Source organism: Macrobrachium nipponense, chromosome 14 (genome assembly GCF_015104395.2).
Source record: "Macrobrachium nipponense isolate FS-2020 chromosome 14, ASM1510439v2, whole genome shotgun sequence".
NCBI lineage: Eukaryota > Metazoa > Arthropoda > Malacostraca > Decapoda > Palaemonidae > Macrobrachium > Macrobrachium nipponense.
The window spans coordinates 1,731,452-1,753,629 of record NC_087207.1 but is presented as its reverse complement, the minus strand read 5'-3'; the positions used below and the strand labels follow the sequence as shown (position 1 = coordinate 1,753,629).

At 37.7% G+C, this 22,178-nt stretch overlaps 1 protein-coding gene across 1 annotated transcript; it reads left to right on the top strand.

Moving 5' to 3' along the window:
• The first annotated feature begins 7,735 nt into the window (after positions 1–7,735).
• Positions 7,736–8,515, top strand: LOC135226024 (uncharacterized). The gene has a single exon (XM_064265502.1). The coding sequence runs from the start codon at positions 7,736–7,738 to the stop codon at positions 8,513–8,515; it is 780 nt and encodes a 259-aa protein (XP_064121572.1).
• Positions 8,516–22,178: the final 13,663 nt, after the last annotated feature.

The following is a 22,178-nucleotide window of genomic DNA, read 5'->3' as shown; positions in this document are numbered from 1 at the left end:
CTTATTGACGATTTCCTTAAGCAATTCCGGGGTTGTTACTATTGTTGGCGCGGTTGTTGTCGTGGGCAAAGTCCTTTAACAGCATCAACGTATTTCCGTAGTAACCCCCAAAGGGAGGAAACTTCGACAATGTTCTCCTAACAAATCCTCGACAAGTCTTTCGATGGAAAAGGATCTTGTTCACCTCGTTTCCTGCGAGGATTTCTTTCTAACATTTGTAATGCGAAAAACGTTTCATATCCCACACATGTTTGTTTATAGGTCTGGTTTTTTGTTTATAGAAGCTCTCACTCTCTCTCTCTCTCTCTCTCTCTCTCTCTCTCTCTAAAGGCGGCCATACACGTACGCGACTGACATGGGGTATCTCCTGCCGGGATTAGCGCGCGCTCCAGTCCGCTTGGGTATTGCCCATACACGCAGAGGACTTGCTCTACGCATATTTTGAGAGGGCAGAGTTAATATGCAGTGGCCGTGTTCCTTTCAGTCCTGTAGTGTCCTGATATGGTGAGTGTTTTTAAATCATGGGACCAAGTAAAAGGAAGATAAGTGCAATAATGATAATAGAACTCCTGCAAGACGAATACGAGCATGAAATAAGCAAGAAAAATCGTAAAGTATGGGTGAAACCATGGCTAATAAAGAGAGGTTTTACCACATGACTTAAATGAAAGAATTAAAAGAAAATAACCCGGATTGTAGAAGTTATTCAAGAATGACTGATGATGACTGGGGTGTTCCTAATTTTGATTGCTGTTTCAGGTACAGTAATCGGGTAACGGAATCCATTCATATAGTTTAGGAGGACCTCTGAATATACAATATACTTTTCAGCTTTTTCATCTTATTTAACCAACGCAAAGGTTTACCTGTATTTCAGAATGTCTCTCTCTCTCTCTCTCTCTCTCTCTCTCTCTCTCTCTCTCTCTCTCTCTCAAGGTGATATGGAATGCACCATTCTTAAAAATACTTTACTTCGTATAACAGGAATCTAATTTGACTCTGGAGGTGAATGAATTTGAATATCGATGAAAGGTGTGATATCGATCACTATGGACAGATTTCCTCTCAAATGTTTTACTAGTGAAATTCACAGTTGTTTAAGAATGTTAATGTTTTTATCGACAAGTTTATCCTTTAAAATGTTTTACAAATTAATTGTAAAACTCATTTACATTAGTCAAAAGATACCATGAAAGGCTGGCAGTTTTGGCTTTCACAAAAGCTGTTTGCATCTTTATCTATTTTTTTTACATAATTCCAGTAATTGCTCATAAGCTGCTTGTCTTTTTACTAATTGGAATAATCCGGACTTCGTATTTTCCAAAAGCACGGTAGTGCTCTGTACAGGTCCAAAAAAATCAGAATGAAATCGTGAGATAAATACTTGACTGACTGCGACGGGACAGGATTGGCATCAATAGCCCCCATACACGATAAAGACTGACCGGTTCGCGCCAGTCGCCATGAAATCAACGCTCCAGTCGCGTACGTGTATGGCCCGCCTTAATTCGCACATTTTTTATTGTAATATTAACGTCAGTGTGTCTTTGCAAGGTCATCGGTTGCATTGGTTGCAGAAGGTTAAAGGTTATCTATCTAATCCTGGTTCGGATCTAAGGCTGGTGGGGACAAACGTATCCAGAAAGTGAAAGAAAGTCTAGTAGTTAAGATATCATTCTGGTTATTACGAAAGCACACACACACACACACACACACTTCTGCATAACCGGGGCTATTTCTACTACATCTTTACAATTAAAAACGGCTGTTATATAACAGATCACTAACATCCAATTAAGAGTAATAGGGGCACTCCCGTCCTTCAACGAGTGTCCCCTTTCAATGATGAGAGAAAAGCAAAAATCTAGAGTTAGAGGTTTCTGATAAGTCTTGGAGGTGGACTTTGCCGTCGAGAAAATCGTGTACGATGTAATTTTGAACTTGAGTGAGCTTTAATTACAAGGTTGACATATTTGGAGAAATACTATTATTGGAGGTGATTTCTGATTAGAATTCCGTTAAGGACATTTCTTTCAAAGACGGGTGATCGAACTTATTATTATTATTATATTATTATTATTATTATTATTATTATTTTATTATTATTATTATTATTATTATATTATTATTATTATTTGTAAATGCAGCTTTTTATAGAAACCAATTGTGTATATAATAATTTAATAAGCTTTGCTTTTCAACTTGGTGATTAGGGTTAAATTATGCTAAAGATATTTTGTCCAATTTACATGTAAACATTGTTAGTCTATTTTGGATTGTTACTGCTGTAATTTGTTTGTTTGTTAATTGTTGTTGAGTAGTTCTTGAAAAGATTGTTTATCCTGGTAGTTATCAGTGTTGGAATTACACTGTAACAGTTATAAGTTTCTGGAAATAGGATCAAGGTTTTTTTGATGACTGACAGACCAGAAGTAGTCTTCGAAGTGTAAAGAACATTTCTTTGGAAATTCGTTTCGTTTGTATTGGATGTAGCTTAGAGTAACACAGATGTAAGTTTATTTCTTTACTGAAATTTGTATATATTTGTTTTGTTTGTGTGTTTTGTAGTTATATCAAACTATAATCAATGCTTTGTTTGTTATGGAATTTCTATTTAACAGTTTTTAGTAAGTTTGTATATTTTGTTGTTTTCAGTTTCTTGAACCTCGTCGCCTTGTACTACTAGCAAAGTACTCCTCATTGGTTCTCTGGTCTTGGAGTAATGACCAACTATAAGCCCTTACAGCAACGGTCAACTGAAGTAGTAGTGTTAAGTGATTTAAAGCTTTAAGTTGGTTTAAGTGTTAGTGATGTCAACTTGAACTTTATATCAAATTTTTAATAAAGTGTGACGTGGGAGTAAACGATCTGTGTCTTTTGCTACATCTCATCCCCTGTGGCTTTGAAGAAAACGGCAGCTACATTAGTTCAAGAAAATCTCGTGATTGAAAATGCAGGAATCTAGCGAAGTTGCTGGGTCTATAGTCAGTGAAGATTGTCTCGATGAAGTGATCCAAGAGCAAATAAAAACTTTGATTTAAAAAAATGCCCAACTGCTGCTCTGTCTGCCGTGACCAAAGGAGAAATGAGATCTTTAGACTAATGGATAATTGTGATAATCTTCATCTGGTGAAGTCTGAAGTGATTATTTTGTGCAAATTACGTGATAAATATGATGAATGTTTTCAGCAATATGAGAAGCATTTAACAGATTCCAGTGAACGAAACACAGTAGATAAGAGGCATTCAGAAAATACAGCATCTATCGATCGTTTCATTACAGAAATGAATAATTGGGTCAAGGAAAGTGAATTGCAATTAACTGCAGACCTTGATAGAAAAAGTCTTTGTTCCTCATCCACTACCAGGACCAAGTCTAGCAGAACTAGTGTAAGATCTGCTCGCCTCAAAGAGAAAGCTAGACTAGCAGAATTGATGGCTCAACATGCTATGAGAGAAAAAGCAAAAGTGATGGAAGAGCAAGAACTCAGACTTAAGCAGGAGAGGGAAGAGCAAGAATTTAGACTTAGAAAAAAAGAAAGAAAACAATTAGAATTAGACACAAAAATTGCTATATCTCAAGCAAGAGAAAGAGTTTATGCTGAACTGACAATATCTCGGATATCGTGCCAAAAGATACTCCTTCCCTGTTGAATCCAAATGTAGACCCGTTCCAACCACAACCTTCGGATATAACAGCAGATACTCCACAGTTGAAAGCGAACGTTCCCTGTAGATCTAGCCATTGTCGGTTCCCTGAGCCAAATCTTGATATGCAACTACAGTCCCAACAAGAGATGCTCCTGAAGACACAGCAACACATGACTGCAGCAATGTTGCTTCCAAGCATAGAAGTACCAAAATTTAAAGGTGATCCTATTGAGTTTGCCACTTTCATGATGGCATTTGATGCCAGAATTGCCCCAAATGCTTCGGGTGATGTGGACAAACTGTACTACTTGTATCAGCAACTTGAAGGGGAAGCCAAGACTTAATAGGTGGATGCTTGTATATGAGTTCTTCAGAAGGATATACTTCAGCTAGGAGTTTGCTCAGTCAAGAGTATGGCGATCCCTACAAGGTGTCAATGGCATATATTAAGAAACTTATTTCTTGGTCTACACTGAAACACGAAGATCCTCATGGCTTGTATACATTTGCTTTATTCCTTATTAAGTGCAGACATGCCATGATCAACTTGTCACACATGGAAGTACTAAATCATCTTCCTAACCTTCAAGCAGTTGTTAAAAAACTTCCAACATACCTTCAGAACAAGTGGTGTAGCCTGGCTGGACATTTGAGGGAAGAAAAGGGAGGAGTTGATTTTGCAGATTTGGTTGAATTTGTTTATAAAAAGGCAAAGGCAGCAAACGACCCAACATTCAGCAAGTTTGCTCTTCAAAATAATTATTCAAAGCCTGAAAACAACTCTGGTAGCTTCAAACTCAGATATTGTCAACAAAAGAACAAAAGTTCAAGCTTTGCAGCTACCCAAAGCAGAAATGAATCCAGAAAATAGAAAGACATCATTAGTGTCTGAGAAAGAGAAATCATGTCCACTGTGTAAGAAAAACCATGATCTTGATGATTGTTGGAATTTTGCTAAGAAGACCTCTGAAGAAAAAATAGATTTCCTTAAGGAGAGAAGGTTGTGTTTTGGATGCTTTGGTCTCAACCATACCTCTAAAGGATGTATGCAAGGGAAGCAATGTAAGACGTGCTGTAAGAGGCATCCCACATCATTGCATATCGAAGGATTCAAGCTACATAAAGACAATGATAGCTCGTCTAGAAAAGTAGCAAGTGAAATTATTGTTAGCACATGTACTACCAATCATGTCAGTGAAGTAAATACAATATTACAGGCTATTCTCCCAGTAAAAGTATATCAGAAAGGAAACCAAGTAGTTTTGGACACTTATGCCTTTTTTGATAATGGCAGCACTGTTGTTTCATCACAGAGGTTTACGAGAGCAGATTGGTGCATCTGGAACAGAGACATGTTTAAAGCTCCAAACCATGCATGGCGTAAACATTGTGAATACTTTGGCGGTTAATAATTTGTGTGTTACAGATATGGAAGGAAACAACAATATTGATTTGCCAAAAACCTTTACTTGTCAAGATATCCCAGTGAGTCATCAACAGATACCAAAACCAGAATTGCTCAAAAAGGTAGCCGGTCTGAGGAATATTGCTGATCTGATTCCTGATTATAGAGCAGATCTGGAGATTGGTTTGTTGATTGGCAGTAATTGCCCTAAAGCACTGCAACCATAGAAGTGCTTCCAGCCAAGGGTCAAGATTCCTTTGCAGTTCTTTACCACCATGGATGGACTGTTAGTGGCCCTCTACATTTTAAATACTCTTCAGAGAAGAACAGTATTTCATGTCACCATGTCTTTCTTCAGGAAGTTGAAAGGGTAAAGGAGTGTATTCATCCTGCAGCTGTGGTCCATATGTTCGAAAGAGACTTTAGTGAGAAAGATGTTGGTAGAGTTCCTGATGAGAAGGGTCTGTCACAAGAAGATCAACAGTTCCTCAAAGAAGTTGCAGAAAACATTCAGTTTACCAATGAACACTACCAGCTTCCCTTACCATTTAGACCAATAAAGTTAACTTGGTAAACAATAGAGAACAGGCAGTGAAACGAGCACAATGGCAAAGAAGAAAAATGAAACTAAACCCAAAGTACCATGAAGATTATGTGGAATTTGTCGAGAAATTGGTGTCTGAAGGATATGCTTATAAGGTTCCGGAGGATCAGTCGTATGATGAACAGCTACGTGGTATCTACCTCATCACGGTGTCTACCATCCAAAGAAGCCAAATAAGATTAGAGTAGTCTCTTTGGGACTGTAGTTGCTAAAATACCAGGGTAGTTCCCTTAATGACAATTTGATGCAAGGTCCTGATATGACTAATTCCCTTGTTGGAGTGCTATCAGATTTCGTCTAGAGAGGGTGGCCTTGATGGGTGACTAGAATCTATGTTTTACCAAGTGCAGGTACCAAAAGTTCACATAAATACCTTAGATTTTTATGGTGGCCTGGTGGTGAACTTGAAGCAGAGTATCGAATGGGTGTTCACATCTTTGGAGCAGTATCATCACCTAGCATCGCCAATTACGCTTTGAGGGCAGCAGCTGACCATGCAAAGGATAAGTATGGTCCAGATGTCGAATGCACCATTAAGACTAATTTTTATGTGGATGATTATTTAAAGTCTGTACCCTCAGAAGAGCAGGCATTAAGACTTGTGAAAGACGTTACGTCAGCATTGAAGGAACGAGGTTTTCGGCTGACAAAGTTTGTGAGTAACAGCAAGCTGGTGTTGAAATCAATCCCGCAAGAGGACCGTTCACAAAGATCTTCAAACTTGTGATCTTGACTATGATGAACTTCATGCAGAAAGAGTTCTTGGTCTTCAGTGGAATATTGAAGATGACTACTTTTACTTTCTCTGCAAGCTTGGACCCAAAACCACTTACAAGGAGAGGTATTTTGTCAACAGTATGTTCCCTCTATGATCCTCTTGGTTTTGTTTGTTGCTCCTTTTCTTTTGCCAGCTAAGAGAAATTCGCCGAAGTTTGTCAGGATAGCAGCTTGGGATGGGATGATGCTATTCCCGAAAAATACCAGCAGCCCTGGAGAAGGTGGCTTGATGATTTACCAATCCTGGGTAACTTAAAGATTCCAAGATGTGTCAAGCCAAAGGAATTTGGTACAGGACTTCCACACAACTGCACATGTTTTCAGATGCTAGTAATGAAGGCTATGGTGCTGCAGCATACATAAGACTTTCCGATAGCAGTGGGAGGATTTCTACTGCTCTGCTGATGGGAAAGTCTAGAGTGTGTCCTGTAAAGGCAACAACCATACCCCGACTGGAATTGACTGCTGCAGTGGTGTCCATAAATCTAGCACAACACATTTTGAAAGAGCTGCAGATTACAGTGGACCAGACATTCTATCACACAGATTCTACAACAGTTCTTCACTATATTTTTAGTGATAGAAAGAGGTTTCCTATATTGTTGCAAATAGAGTGAAGTAATTAAGGATTTCTCTGAAAATACACAGTGGAGATATGTTCAGAGTAAAGAGAATCCTGCTGATATTGCATCAAGAGGTTTCACAAGTCAGCAAATGCTGAACAGTAACATTTGGTTTGATGGCCCATATTTTCTTAGAGGACCAGAGGAGCTGTGGAAAAATGACATGCCTCAAGATGATGTTGAATTGGAAGGATCTACAAGTTTTGCAGTACATCCAGAAGATGAGGAGGGAAATGCTGTTGATAAGTTTCTTAAGTATTATTCTTCATGGCATCGGTTGAGGAAGGCTGTTGCAGTGTATCACCGTCTTTTTTTCATACTGAAATCTAAGAGACAAACTAGACTTAATGGTTCAATTACAGCAGATGAATTAGATGCTGCTGGAAAAGCAGTCATCAGATATATCCAGAAGAAAACTTTTAGTAAGGAAGTGGCACTCTTACAAAAGAGCGAAGGTCAAGGGGCCGAGGACTTTGTAGTAGCAGTAGCATTTATAAACTAGATCCCTTCATTGATCCGCAAGACAGGCTTCTTCGCGTTAATGGACGGCTCTCCAAAGCAGAAATTTCAGCTGACGAAAAGCATCCAATGATATTACCTAGAAAGAGCCATATTACCACTTTGATTATTCGTTACACACATGAAAAATTAGCTCATGCTGGACGCAACCATGTGATGGCAAAACTTAGAGAACTTTACTGGATTATCCGTACCAATGCAAGTGTCCGTCAGGTTCTACAAAGATGTGTCATTTGCAGAAAAATGAGAAACCCTGTTCTTAACCAGAAGATGGCTGATTTACCATTGGAAAGAGTAATTCCAGCTGCTCCATTCACACACACAGGTGTTGACTTCTTGGCCACAGGAAGTAAAAAGAAGGAAGGCAAATCAGGAAGAGGTACTTGCTTGTCTTCAAGAGCAATTCATATAGAGACAGCCAATTCCTTAGACACATCGTCCTTCATAAATGCTTTAAGAAGGTTTGTTGCTAGAAGAGGAAATGTAAGGAAGATTTGGTGTGACAATGGGACAAACTTTCATGGAGCCGAGAAGGAGTTGAGGAAGTCACTGCAAGAGATGAATGATGATCAGATCAGAGCTTTCCTCTCAAAAGAAAGCATCAGCTGGACCTTCAATCCCCCTACAGCTAGTCATATGGGAGGTGTGTGGGAACGTCAGATTAGAACTGTGAGAAAGGTCTTGACTCATCTCTTCAAAGAACATGCTGGACGACTGGATGATGAGAGTTACCGCACTCTTCTCACAGAAGTTGAGGCTATAGTGAATGACCGTCCTTTGACCACAGTCAGTGACAGTCCAGATGACTTACAACCACTCAGTCCAGCACAGCTTCTCACACAAGAAATCAAGTGTTGTGATGCCACCACCTGGTGTTTTTCAGAAAGGAGATATGTATCTGAGACAGAGGTGGCGATATGTTCAATTCTTGGCTAACTTATTCTGGACTAGATGGCGAAGAGAATATCTATCAACATTACAAGAGAGACAGAAGTGGAACAAGGAAAAGCGGCACATTCAAGTTGGTGATATTGTCCTTGTAAAAGATGATAATCAGTTAAGGAGTAACTGGATGATGGGTCGTGTTATCAGCACTGAAAAGGACAGAATCGGTTTTGTACGAAGTGTAGTTTTGAAGACACAAACATCAGAGCTCCATCGACCCATTCAAAAGCTTGTTCTTCTCCTTGCAGTAGAGGAACAATGATTATAATAGTTATTTTCATTAGGATCAAAGGATTTGAGAGTATATTACATTTTTAAATATAGATGTATTTATATCACCTGCATTTTATAGATATGATGATTTTGATAAACAAATAATTTGTTTATAGGGCCGAGAATGTAAATGCAGCTTTTTATAGAAACCAATTGTGTATATAATAATTAATAAGCTTTGCTTTTCAACTTGGTGATTAGGGTTGGGGTTAAATTATGCTAAAGATATTTTGTCCAATTTACATGTAAAACATTGTTCAGTCTAGTTTGGATTGTTACTTCTGTATTTGTTTGTTTGTTAATTGTTGTTGAGTAGTTCTTGAAAAAGATTGTTTATCCTGGTAGTTATCAGTGTTGGAATTACACTGTAACAGTTATAAGTTTCTGGAAATAGGATCAAGGTTTTTTTGATGACTGACAGACCAGAAGTAGTCTTCGAAGTGTAAAGAACATTTCTTTGGAAATTCGTTTCGTTTGTATTGGATGTAGCTTAGAGTAACACAGATGTAAGTTTATTTCTTTACTGAAATTTGTATATATTTGTTTGTTTGTGGTGTTTTGTAGTTATATCAAACTATAATCAATGCTTTGTTTGTTATGGAATTTCTATTTAACAGTTTTAGTAAGTTTGTATATTTTGTTGTTTTCAGTTTCTTGAACCTCGTCGCCTTGTACTACTAGCAAAGTACTCCTCATTGTTCTCTGGTCTTGGAGTAATGACCAACTATAAGCCCTTACAGCAACGGTCAACTGAAGTAGTAGTGTTAAGTGATTTAAAGCTTTAAGTTGGTTTAAAGTGTTTAGTGATGTCAACTTGAACTTTATATCAAATTTTTAATAAAGTGTGACGTGAGTAACATCTGTGTCTTTTCTACATCTCATCCCTGTGGCTTTGAAGAAAACGGCAGCTACATTATTATTATTATTATTATTATTATTATTATTATTATTATTATTATTTTATTATTATTATTATTATTATATTATCATATATTAGTGAAGAAAATTAGAAAACACAATATCGTGGATAAAGTAGGAAGATGGTTAAACGAATTTTTACACAACAGAAAACAGATAGTTATTGCACACGATGAGAAAATCGGATGAAACCACCGGCAATATCCGGTGTGCCACAAGGTACGGTGTTAGCTGCAATACTGTTTGTTATTATGATTGAAGACATTGACAGTAATGTTAAGGATTCGGTAGTGAGTAGTTTCGCTGATGACACACGAATAAGTAGAGAAATTACTTGTGATGAAGATAGGAACGCTCTACAAAGAGACCTTAACAAAGTATATGATTGGGCAGAGGTAAATAGGATGGTATTTAACTCTGATAAATTGAATCAATAAATTATGGAAACAGAGAAGGAAAGCTATATGCATATAGGGTACCTAATAATGAGACAATCACAAATAAAGAAGCAGTTAAAGACCTTGGTGTGTTGATGAATAGGAACATGTTATGCAATGATCAAATAGCAATTCTGTTGGCAAAATGTAAAGAAAAATGGGAATGTTGTTACGGCACTTCAAAACAAGAAAAGCTGACCACATGATTATGCTTTATAAAACATATGTTCGTAGTCCACTTGAATATTGCAATATGATATGGTAGCCACACTATCAAAAGGATATTGCACAGAGAGTGTACAAGGTCCTTTACAGCTAGAATAGAAGAATTAAGGACCTTGACTACTGGGAAAGACTACAATCCTTAAAATTATATAGTCTAGAAAGGAGAGGAGAACGCTACATGATAATTCAGGTATGGAAACAGATAGAAGGAATAGCAGAAAACATCATGGAACTAAAAATATCAGAAAGAGCAAGCAGAGGTAGATTAATAGTGCCCAAAACTATACCAGGAAAAATAAGGAAAGCACACAGGACATTAATCCACTACGCACCAGCATCGATAGTGCAGCGTCTATTCAATGCATTGCCAGCTCATCTGAGAAATATATCAGGAGTGAGCGTAGATGTGTTTAAGAATAAGCTCGACCAAATATCTAAACTACATCCCAGACCATCCAAGATTGAAGATGCAAAATAAAATACCGGAAGATGTACTAGCAACTCTCTGGTAGACATTTGAGGTGCCTCACACTGAGGGACCTGGGGCAACTCGAACAACATGTAAGGTCTGTAAGGTAAGGTAAGGTCCTCTCTCTCTCTCTCTCTCGTCTCTCTTCTCTCTCTCTCTCTCTCTCTATCTTTTCTCTCTTCTCCTCTCTCTCTCTCTTTCTCTAAAGTACACCTTGTTTATATGAAAAAAAAAGACTTAATCTCAGATGGAAGTTTTCAGAAAAGTGCGGAACCTGGATGACCCTATTTCCCTTTCAGAGACTTTTCAACAACATTGACATAAGTTGGTATTTTCATTTGCATTTTTCAACCATTAACAGAATGTGTTTCTGTGGTTTCTGTTTATCTTATTTTTCTTACTTAAAGTTAGAAGTTGAAATGAGAGAGAGAGAGAGGAGAGAGGAGAGAGAGAGAGAGAGAGAGAGAGAGAGAGAGAATTTTCTCCACAATGAAAGTCTGAATTTAGAATTATTTATCGCAAAAAACAGAAGGAATAAATGAATAAAAGTTGAAAAGAGTTTTTGGTTCTGGTCTCTGCATAATGTTTATATTTCAAATCATGATACCGGCCAAAAAATTTCAAATGATAAGTGAATAAACCCAAAGAAAGTTTCAAGATGCCCGTGCAAAGATTTGAAAAAAAAAAAAAAAAAAAAAAGTAAAAATTGCGCCGAATGTTTCTTGGGCTCAATCGAGTTTTCTTTGCAGCGTATAATGCTGTATGAAACTCTTAGCCGCAGCCCATGAAACTCTCATCTTCGGCCCATCAAACATTCAGCCACGGCCCAGTGGTGTTGGCACCTAATGCATTGCCAGAAGCACGGTCATGGCTAACTTTAACATTAAATAAAATCAAAACTACTGAGGCTAGAGGGCTGCAATTTGATTTTTGATGATTGGAGGGTGGATGACCAACATACCAATTTACAGCCCTCTAGCCTCAGTAGCTTTTAAGATCTGATGGCGGACAGAAAAAGTGCGGACGGACAGACATACCATCTCGGTAGCTTTCTTTGACTGAAAAATAAAAATGCTGAGTCATCTTCTCTAGGTTTGGTTAATTTCAACACGGATGTGGAAGCAAAGGATTCTGTGTATTACAGTCATGAATTTAATGCTATTTATTAAATGCCTCTATAGATACAGATATTATGAATGGAAATGACAGAGGCATTTCGATCATTTTTCATCGGGACTTGAACTGAAAGAACAGTCATCTGTAGAGAAACACATCAAGGATTTATCTAATTTGCACGTCCCAAATATAGACTTTACGTCCACTGATTGATTTAACTCGCCAACCTGGCGTCACACCAACTATAGTAGATTCACATCAGGTGTGCATCTGATGCCTAGGCCAGTCCCTTACGACGCCCCTGATTGGCTGTTGATAAGCTAATCACAGGGCTAGAAACTCTCAGTCTCTCTCGAGAGTTCACATAGGCAGGATGTGTGTGTTCCACCTCTCCTGAGGGATACTTTTGAAAAACGTATCCCTCAGGAGAGACGGAATTTACATCCTGCCCGTGTGAACTCTCGAGAGAAACTGAGAGTTTCCAGCCCTATGATTGGCTTATCAACAGCCAATAAGGAGCGAGAGATGCACGGTTGATGTGAATCTACTATGGCATATCAACACTGACAAATCATTATTGGCTAGGGGCTCCCTGCATCTCTGGAGGCGCTATAACACTGAATTTTCACCCCCAAAACTAATCGGCAATAAAAAAAAATGGAATTTCTCAGGTCGTAAAAAGAGAACGATTCGGTCTTTTTACTCCTTGATGAGGTCTCGGTGGCCATATCGCAATAAATGTCCTTTTTATTGCCTCTGACAAAAATTCATGGAAAAAGGAAATGACGATTCGGTTCCCACAAAAGTTCCCTTTTTATTCCTGCGTGAGTTTTACCCTCTGCTTTCTCTAGGATAATTCTGAAGAACAGCGAAGGTCGTTTTCAACAAGAATGGAGAAGCATAGACATTGAAGAATATTGGAAACGAGTGATAATGAAAAAGTAAAAAAAAAAAAAAATCACAGCTGATCATTTCTGTCAGCCTCATTCTATCGTAATGGATGTGCGTAAAATAACTGGCGCTTATTCTAATAGATATTTTTTAACAAATATTATGGTGCCATCGCTTATTGTGGAAGAATGTAAATGTAATAGTGAATAAAATATGATGACCTGTTTAACACCTCTCTCTCTCTCTCTTCTCTCTCTCTCTCTCTCTCTCTCTCTCTCTCTCTCTCTCGAGTAAAATCAACGTCACCGAGGCTAAATTTAGAATCGCATTCCCTTTGATCTTGCATATTTACTTTCGCTATAACACGCAGACACGTGATTAACTTCTATCATCGTGGTGTACGTATAGAGGATTTTCTATAGGGAAAGTTCTGATTCGCGTGAGACTTTTGTATAAAAGGGAATAAACGACCATTTCGTGAAAGACTTTTGGCCATTTGCCTTGTAATGCGTCAGCCTTATGTTGCCTGTTTGCATGGTCTCTGTTTATGTGCGAATGTATGATTTTGGACACACTTGCATACATGCATATGCATATATATATATATATATATATTATATTTGAATAATATTATATATATATATATATATATATATATATTATATATATATATATATATATATATATATCATTATATTAATATATATTTATATCAATATATATATATATATATATATATATATATATATATATATATATATATATTTTATGGGATTAATGGGAGGGCAGATACCTGACCCGTGACCCATACCTTGTGTTATGACTATATGAGCTATTTTTGGCAGCAAAGTCATCTGTGTGTAAGGTCTTCTTCTTCTTCCAGTGCATGTGTTTACGTATGTATGTATGTATGTATGTATGTATGTGTGTGTGCGTACACATAAGTATGAACTGGAAGATATCAATATTATATTTAAAAAATCATCTTCGTAAGTACAGGCTGCAGAAGCATATTCTGAAGGGAGGCCCCATCCCACACGATCGTTATAACTTTTCCCACGAATTTCCCCCAAGGTTTCGTCACAGGGGCTTAAATAATTTCGAAATATGTCGTTTCGTTTGGTTGGCTGAGGAGGAGGATGTTGTGATGAGGAGTCCTCGGGAAGAGACAAAAATGAAATTATAAACGGTACGAAGCACTGAAGTGTTATATATGTAAAAGCAAGATGCCCATTACTTCTTTTTGTTGTTTATTTTAAGAATAATGACGCGTCTAACGAGAGGATGGAAAGCTAACATAACTGGTTTCTGACACACACACACAAACACACACACACACACACACAGATATATATATATATAATATATATTATATATATATATATATATATATATATATATATATATATATATATATATATCATATATATACATATATATGTATACATATATGTTTTAATATATATATATATTATATATATATATATAGATATATATATATATATATATATATATATATATATATATATATATATATATATATATTATATAGATATATATATATATATATATATATATATATATATATATATATATATATATATATATATATATTTATATATGTAATAGTGTGGCACAGTGTTGTTATTACAAAAGGCAATAGCTTAATAATACTTGAGAAAAAGGCACGAAACAGATAATAAGAGAAGAAAAAGGAAAAGGGAATAAGATAATGATTTTTCTTAGCGAAGGGATTTTGTTACTCCAAACATTAGGCTTTTAGCCATCAGACATCTGGTTTCCATCTCCCCCAAAAAACCTCTGTCCGTACCAGCGATTAGTGACCAACAGGAGATTATTGGTGACGAGCGATATCTACCAGGCATATTCGAGAAATTGGAAACTACTCTCATTAGCGCCTATGACTAATCGCCGTTCCCTTCGTGAACAGGTCAGAGAGAGCCATCTGGCATACGTTAAAAAGGAATTCTATGACCCGCCCTTGTTAGAAGAGGGAAGTACCAGATTCTTCAGAGCTCCACCTTTCCAAAGATAGGCCTCTAGTATCGACGAATCAAAAGCCATGGGTGCTGGTCATAAGACAGCCCAAAAGGGGTATCAACGTATGACCTATGAGGTTACCAAGGGATACACCCCCAAGAAGCCAAGACATCAAGAAGGAGGCGTATACAAATTCAAAGCCTACGAATCACTGTAGAAGACATGACAGGAAGGCGGTCTTGTTTAATGTCCGTAGCCACTAAGACACAAGAAGTCTTTCAGAAGTTACCACGCCAGTCAAAATCCAAAATCCAAGGAGGTGCTAAGAAGATATATTCCTAATAAAAGGGCAGACAGAGAGAGAAGAAGCAGAGCAGAAAAGGAACAGAGAAGTCAGAGAGATAACGACAAAGGGAGGGGAACGAGGGGAGAACCAGTGGCTCAGCAACAGGCAGAGAAGGGAGAGAAAGACAGAAGAATGCCGAGAAGAAGAACAGGTGCAAAAGTGTGGTGTACGAATCAATCAAAAGAACAGTGATAAGTGACAATCAATACTCTGTGAAATTCCCTCGTGCCTATAGACTCGTAACTGCAACAAGTACCTTTCGTTGCCAATTAAGTTTTATCAGTCCAAGAGCCCAGTAACTCAGAAGGTGGAAAAACTTTTGTAAGAACCCCAAACAAAGAATAAAGAAATAAGCTCCCATTAATCTTCATTTCTCATCCAAAATTATAACCCTTTTACCTAAATTCCAGATCCAGAGCTTTCATCAAGGTAAGAAAATTTTATATAAGTCTAATTCTTCAAAGTACAGCCTCCAAGTCGGCACACGTTACCTTAGAGCTGTGTGCGAAAGAGTAAGTTCCGTCATAGGTTAATTGGTGGCAGAGCGATGGGATACGATGAGATAAAGATTGATATAGTGACAAGATTAATTGGTGCCGAGCGGTAAGGATAGGAAGAGATAAAGTGACAGCAAAGAAATGGTGATCAGCGACGCGAATGACAGTTAAAAACAGCGGCCGCGAAACGGAATGAAAAGTTTAGTGTCGGCATAAGAGATTTCAATCCCTTCACGCCACTCGAAATAGAAGTTCTCCCCAAAGACAGTACCAGTGCTTCCCCAAATACAAGGCCAGATACCGAGTTGTACAATAAAAGCACTCCAAAAAAAAACCACCCACACTTCGCGAAGTAAAACTCCACTCCGAAGAACAAGAACAGTCGTTCCACTAGAAGAACAAGATATCGAAAGCGTAAAGAAATTATCAAGAGGAAAGAAAACGATCCCGAAAACGCATCAGTCAACGCAATCCTGCTCTGAGAGGAAAGAAGAGAGAGAGAGAGGTCCCCTTTCCCGAAGAGAAGAAGAGAGAGAGAGAGGGGGAGCCAACACATCATCCAACGCGCTGGTAGGCGAACGCAAGCTGTCAGACGTAACCCCGGATGTCGAAGACGACGAAAGAAGTTAAGTCCAAATAAATGTCCCCAAACTTACATAACATTAAACTTTATCAAAAGTAAATTACGCGATATACATTTCAGTTAGACAATTTCTGGTATTTCAAGATTAAAAGATTTTCACTCTGAACTTTTTTTGGAAATGAAACTCTACCATATTTCTTCATTTTACTAATTATAACTAATCAGTTACTAAGACCTTTTCCTGAACATTTGTATCTATTAACCAATACTTTAAAATTCAATTTGAATTTTGATTGTGTCATTTTATGTTATTTTTTTGTGATTTTTGGTTTTGTTTTGTGATTTCTTATACTTTGATTTTTTTTGTTTTAATATTTGCTTTTTACTTGTTACGTCGAGTGAATGTTTACTTGTTTTTACTTTGTTTTAACAAGGTTAACTCACGAGAGGTCTCTCGTTAGCGTACACTTTATGGTCAGTTCAGTATCGTTTTACCAGTACTGTTAAGAGGGTTTTTGTTGTTGTTTAAGAATCGCTTACCGGTAACGTAAGACTTTGAAAATAGTTCTGGGGAAGATTCTTTTATTTTTTTTGGTGATCGAATACTTAAGAAAAAAACAATTATTGTCATTATCATTATTTTCTTTTTGGGATATTACTGTCATAACTTTGATACTTTTAATGATACTCAGTACTTAAGATTTCACTAACGAGTCGATGGTCAGGGGAGACCGACTCCTTATCAGAACGTAAGAACGCCTGTGCTCACGAGAAGGTACACAGTCCGTGAATTCGAACGCAGCAGTAATGGGAACACATAAGGGACATGTAATTAATCACATAGCTAAATTTTGTGGAAGAAAGGATGGTCAGTTAGCTTGTAACTTAGAGAACTGGATAGAGCAAGTGGAGACAAAGACGCCTAGATAGCATAACGGAGGGGACAGATAGAGAAAAGCTTATTGAAGCCAAGAGTTATCTTGATTTGGAAGCCGGAGGAGACTTAGAGCAGGCTACGTCCACTTCCCACTCCGAGACTTGTTACCGAGATCTTAAGAACTGGGAAGAACTGAAACGGTATTTTAGGAAGGGTCTATTCCATAGTTGGTGAAAGAGATCCAGTTACTAGCTTGGCAAGGATAGTGCGTCAATTTAAGTTAGACGAAAGACGTTATCAAGAGTTTAGTCTCAGTTGTATAACAATATGAATGAATGGGGTAACTTCATGGAATCCACAGGTTGGATAGAGGTAGAAGGAGGCAAGCACAAAATGCTAATGAGTCATGTCAAAAAAATATTTAGACTAGCAATAATGATTGGAAGCCTGCCACCAGAAGTCATTGCAAGGACGGAGACCCGTAAGTGGGAAACATCCGATGATGTAGCAGAGATTGAAGAGGAGGACAAACAAAATCCTAGGTAGAAGACCTGAAGGGAATCCTATATACAGACCTTTGTCGCTATAGGACAAAAGGAAAGGGATCCAAATAGATCTAGGACACCATCTAGAAATCAGAATAAGATGCCAGGTAAAATCTTCTCAAGGAGGATTTCGACAGTCACGTGTTATAACTGTCAGAAGAGAGGACATTATGCCAGTGACTGCCGAGGGATGGCCTTCTGTCCTTTCCATAAGAGAACAGGACATAGTGCTCGAGAATGTAGGAATAAATTTGTTTCAGCTCCGAGAGGTAGATCTCAGTCGAGAGGCAGAAGTAGAAACAATAGTCAATCTCCCCCAGTTAGAGGAAATAGGGATTCTGTCCCAAATAGATATGCTAATCAAACAGCAAGTATAGGGTATCAACCAGCTCAGTCAATGTCAGACGACGCAATGGGAAATTTTCTGCGTACTGGTACAATGGATCTTCCTCTATAACAGAGAGAACGTCCGGAATGTCAAGGCTAAGTCAAGCTACACAGGTTAGCAAAGTTGATGTAGGGAATGAATATAATTATAGACCATTATTTCCCGCACATGTCGGTCTAGAGAAACCTATTGTTACATTCTTTGATACAGGTAGTCCTAAGAATATAATGTCAGAAAAGGTGTATCGGTTGTATTTTTCTCACTTAAGTTTGAATCCAGCGGTAGATTGTAGAATCACAGACGTCCAGGGTAATGATATCCACGTAATTGGACAGTTAGATTTTCCATTTAGGCTAGGAAGAATGGCTCTAAGAGAAAAGGTTCTGGTAGCCAGAGATATACAATTAGCTTTTGCTCATTTGCTGATAGGTTATCCAACTATGGCTAGACAAGGTATAATCATTGATGCTCCTAGAGAACAACTAGTGATTGAAAACGGTCGTGAGATTTCTAGAATACCAATATGCAAGTCAATTAAAAGAACCCAGACTCAAGAGAATCCCACGGTGAAAGGTATTCTAAAGAAGGATAAGAGAGGGAAGATATCCAGAATGCATCACGAGTTCACAACAGATCATTAACCTCTTAGAATCAAATCAATGCACTTATTTAAAGCTAGAGAGGGAATTCAGACTTAAACCAGGAGAAAGTACGTGGGTAGAATGTACGGTAAATCCAATTTTTGAAAGGAAGGAAATTCTCACGCTTACGGAAAAGTCGCAAGTAAATGGAATACATTATTCTTCTAGTTTACATGAAGTCAGACAGAGCAAAATAGCTTTACAGATTACGAATAACAGAGGAGGAAAGGTTAAGTTAACACCAGGTACAGAGAGAGGCCTAGCAGAAGTATACTCCATACCTATCCGAGTTGTAGAAAGGGAAACGGTAGCAGCGATCCGTAAATGAAATGAAAATTATGCTCAGGACACAAAACTGAGAAGAGCTAAGATAGGATTTCATTTAAAGGACATTAAGGAAAACCATGTTAGAGAAGAATTCATAGACTTACTGTGCGAATATAATGATATAGTCTCTCTAGACGGCGACACCTTGGGAAATACACGCGAAATAACGCACAAGATAGACATTCCATCAAACACAAAGCCAATTTACATACCAGCTTACAGAGTAGCACATTCCCAGAAGGAGATCATTGAAAGAGAAGTACAAAGAATGAATAGGCAAGGAATAATAGAACCATCTAAATCCCCATGGTCCTTTCCACTTTTGCTAGTTCCTAAAAGGGACAAAACTTATAGAATAGTTGTGGATTTCAGAAAATTGAACCAAATTACTGAAAATGATCCTTATCCAATGCCGTCAATGCAAGATCTTATCGCCACGATAGGGTCCAAGAAGTACTTCACCACTATAGATTTATTGCAGGGATTCTTGCAAATCCCTCTAGACGAAGAAAGTAAACCTTTAACTGCTTTTTCCACTAGTAACGGCAGATACCAGTATGTAAGAATGCCTTTGGTCTAAAGTCAAGCCCGGTAACTTTGTAAGATTAATGGAATAAAATTTTGGGCAGATTTACTAGGCAAAGACGTACACTGTTACATAGATGATTTGGTAATAGCAACAGACACTATAGAGGAACATATAGACTTAGTTAGAGAAGTCCTAAAGAGATTAAGAAAAGCCAACCTGAAGCTTAAATTAAAGAAGTGTAACTTCCTTAAAAGGAAAATAGACTACCTTGGGCATACACTAAGTGGAAAGGGTGTAGAAGTAAATGACGAAAAGATTAAGTCGATTAAGGAATATCCAACACCTCAGTGCAAGAAGGACGTAAAGTCATTCTTAGGTTTAGCAGGTTTTTACCGCAAGTTTATAGGAAACTTTGCAGTCATATCAGCTCCACTAACTGAACTTTTAAAGGAACACGTATCATTTACATGGATAGACAAGCAGCAAAAAGCATTTGATGAATTGAAAGAAAGATTAACACATCCCCCAATACTTAGCTTTCCAGACTTTGGCAAAGAATTCTTTTTAGCCACGAACGCAAGCCGCATTGGCATAGGAGCATGTTTAATGCAGAAACAAGATAATAAGTATAATGCCATAGCTTATTACAGTAGGAAATTAAAGCCTTCAGAAGTGAACTACTCAGTAACAGACCTCGAGTCTCTAGCTATAATAGACGTTTTAAAGCATTTCAGATATATCATTTTTGGTTACAAGATAACCGTGTTCACGGATCATTCAGCCGCAGTAGAAATGCTAAAGAACCCTAATTTTTCGGGACGAAGAGCCCGTTGGTTCATGACAGCCCAAGATTATGATATAGAGGTGAAATATGTCCCTGGGAAGACGAATAAGGTAGCAGATGCATTATCAAGATATGTGTCACAAGGTGATAGTATAAATATGATAAGTCAAGAAGAAGAAAAGAATGAAACAATGTGCAATGATGTAAATGTACTCACCATGCATTATACAGAGGAGCTTTCCCGGCAAAATTTCATAAGGGAACAAGAAAGAGATGAAGATATAAGGGAACTGTTCAAATACGTTAGAAACGAAAGAAAACACAGCCAACAAGAATTAACCGAACTAGGTAGGAAGGTTGGATGTCCCACAGATGCACTAACGGACATAGATGGCGTATTAATTTGGATGTGTCACGAATATGATCCATTTAGTCAATTTCTAGGTGTACTGCACAAAAGGTTAGTACCTAAGAGTCTAAGAAACAAGGTCATTGAGCTAATGCACGAGGACATGAGAGCTCACCCAGGAAGGGATGAGACAATTAATTGATTAATCCAGAGATCTTTCCATTGGAAGGGAATTCACAAGGATGTTAGTAATTATGTGAAGAGCTGCAATACATGCAACAGCTACAAGGGAAGAACAGACAAGGAAGTACCACTAGGGAAAATATCCTATCCCACAGACATCCTTTCAAAAGAGTATCTATTGATCTTATCACTAATCTTCATACCACGAGTAAAGGGAATAAGAATATACTAGTATGTATCGTACGCGCTCACGATATACAGAGTTGGTACCACTAACTAGTAAAAGTGCCAAGGATTGTGCAATCGCTCTCTTCGATAAGATATTTTGCAGATATTCTGCCCACGCCCCACACTCATTATTTCTGATAATGGGACCGAGTTCAACAACTCATTAGTTCAAGAAAATTTGTAACGCCTTTGGTAGTAAAAGAAAAGGTAGCGATACAGCCATATCACCCAGCTACCAATGTCTTGGTAGAAAGGAAAAACAGGAAGGTTTTAGACGTATTACCTCACACAGTAGGACAGGATCCTGACTGGGACGTCAATTTACCTTTAGTCCAATTATCATTAAATGCAAGGCATCATACGAGTACTCGAGCAACTCCCATAAAAGCTTTGATGGGATATGAACCCAGATTACCTTATGCATGGCTGAATCAGCCAATACAGCCTAATTACTCCTGAAGATATCATGAAGATAAGAATTGGAAACACTTTAAAGTAATTCACAAGCAATTGCACAAGAATTTAGAAGAAGCTCAGCAGAATATGATAGAGAAGCATCAAGAAGGATTAAGGCCTGTAGACTACAAGAAAGGGATGAAGTCTATATTAAGAAGGAAGTAAGAAGTGGTATTAATTATAAGTTAGCCACAAAATTCACAGGACCATACAAGGTTCGTAGACGTACAAGAAACTAAGATAAAGGTTTCGAACAAATGAATAACCACAAGGCCTTCCACATAGTGCTGAATCATTAGAAGAAGAAGAATTTGGATATAAACAAGGACAGGTCAAGAGAAACCAAAGAAGTTGAAGAATCCGAAATGACAGAGGAACGTCAGAAGAAATTCCAGAAGAAAGAATTAGATATAACCTAGGAAATAGAAGAGTCACTTTTCAGTGAAACAGAAGACCAAAAAACCCATTAATTCATCCAAATTAGTTCCCATGTATTTATTTTGTTTCGTTATGGCTAAGTTACCATTCATCGGTCGACTTAGGAATAAATCTTTATTGTTGCAATTCTTACTTTAATTAGGTTTGGTTTGT

What these genes read in the sequence shown, in the direction of transcription:
- LOC135226024 (XM_064265502.1), top strand. Translation starts at nt 7,736, where the DNA reads ATGGCAAAACTTAGAGAACTTTACTGGATTATCCGTACCAATGCAAGT.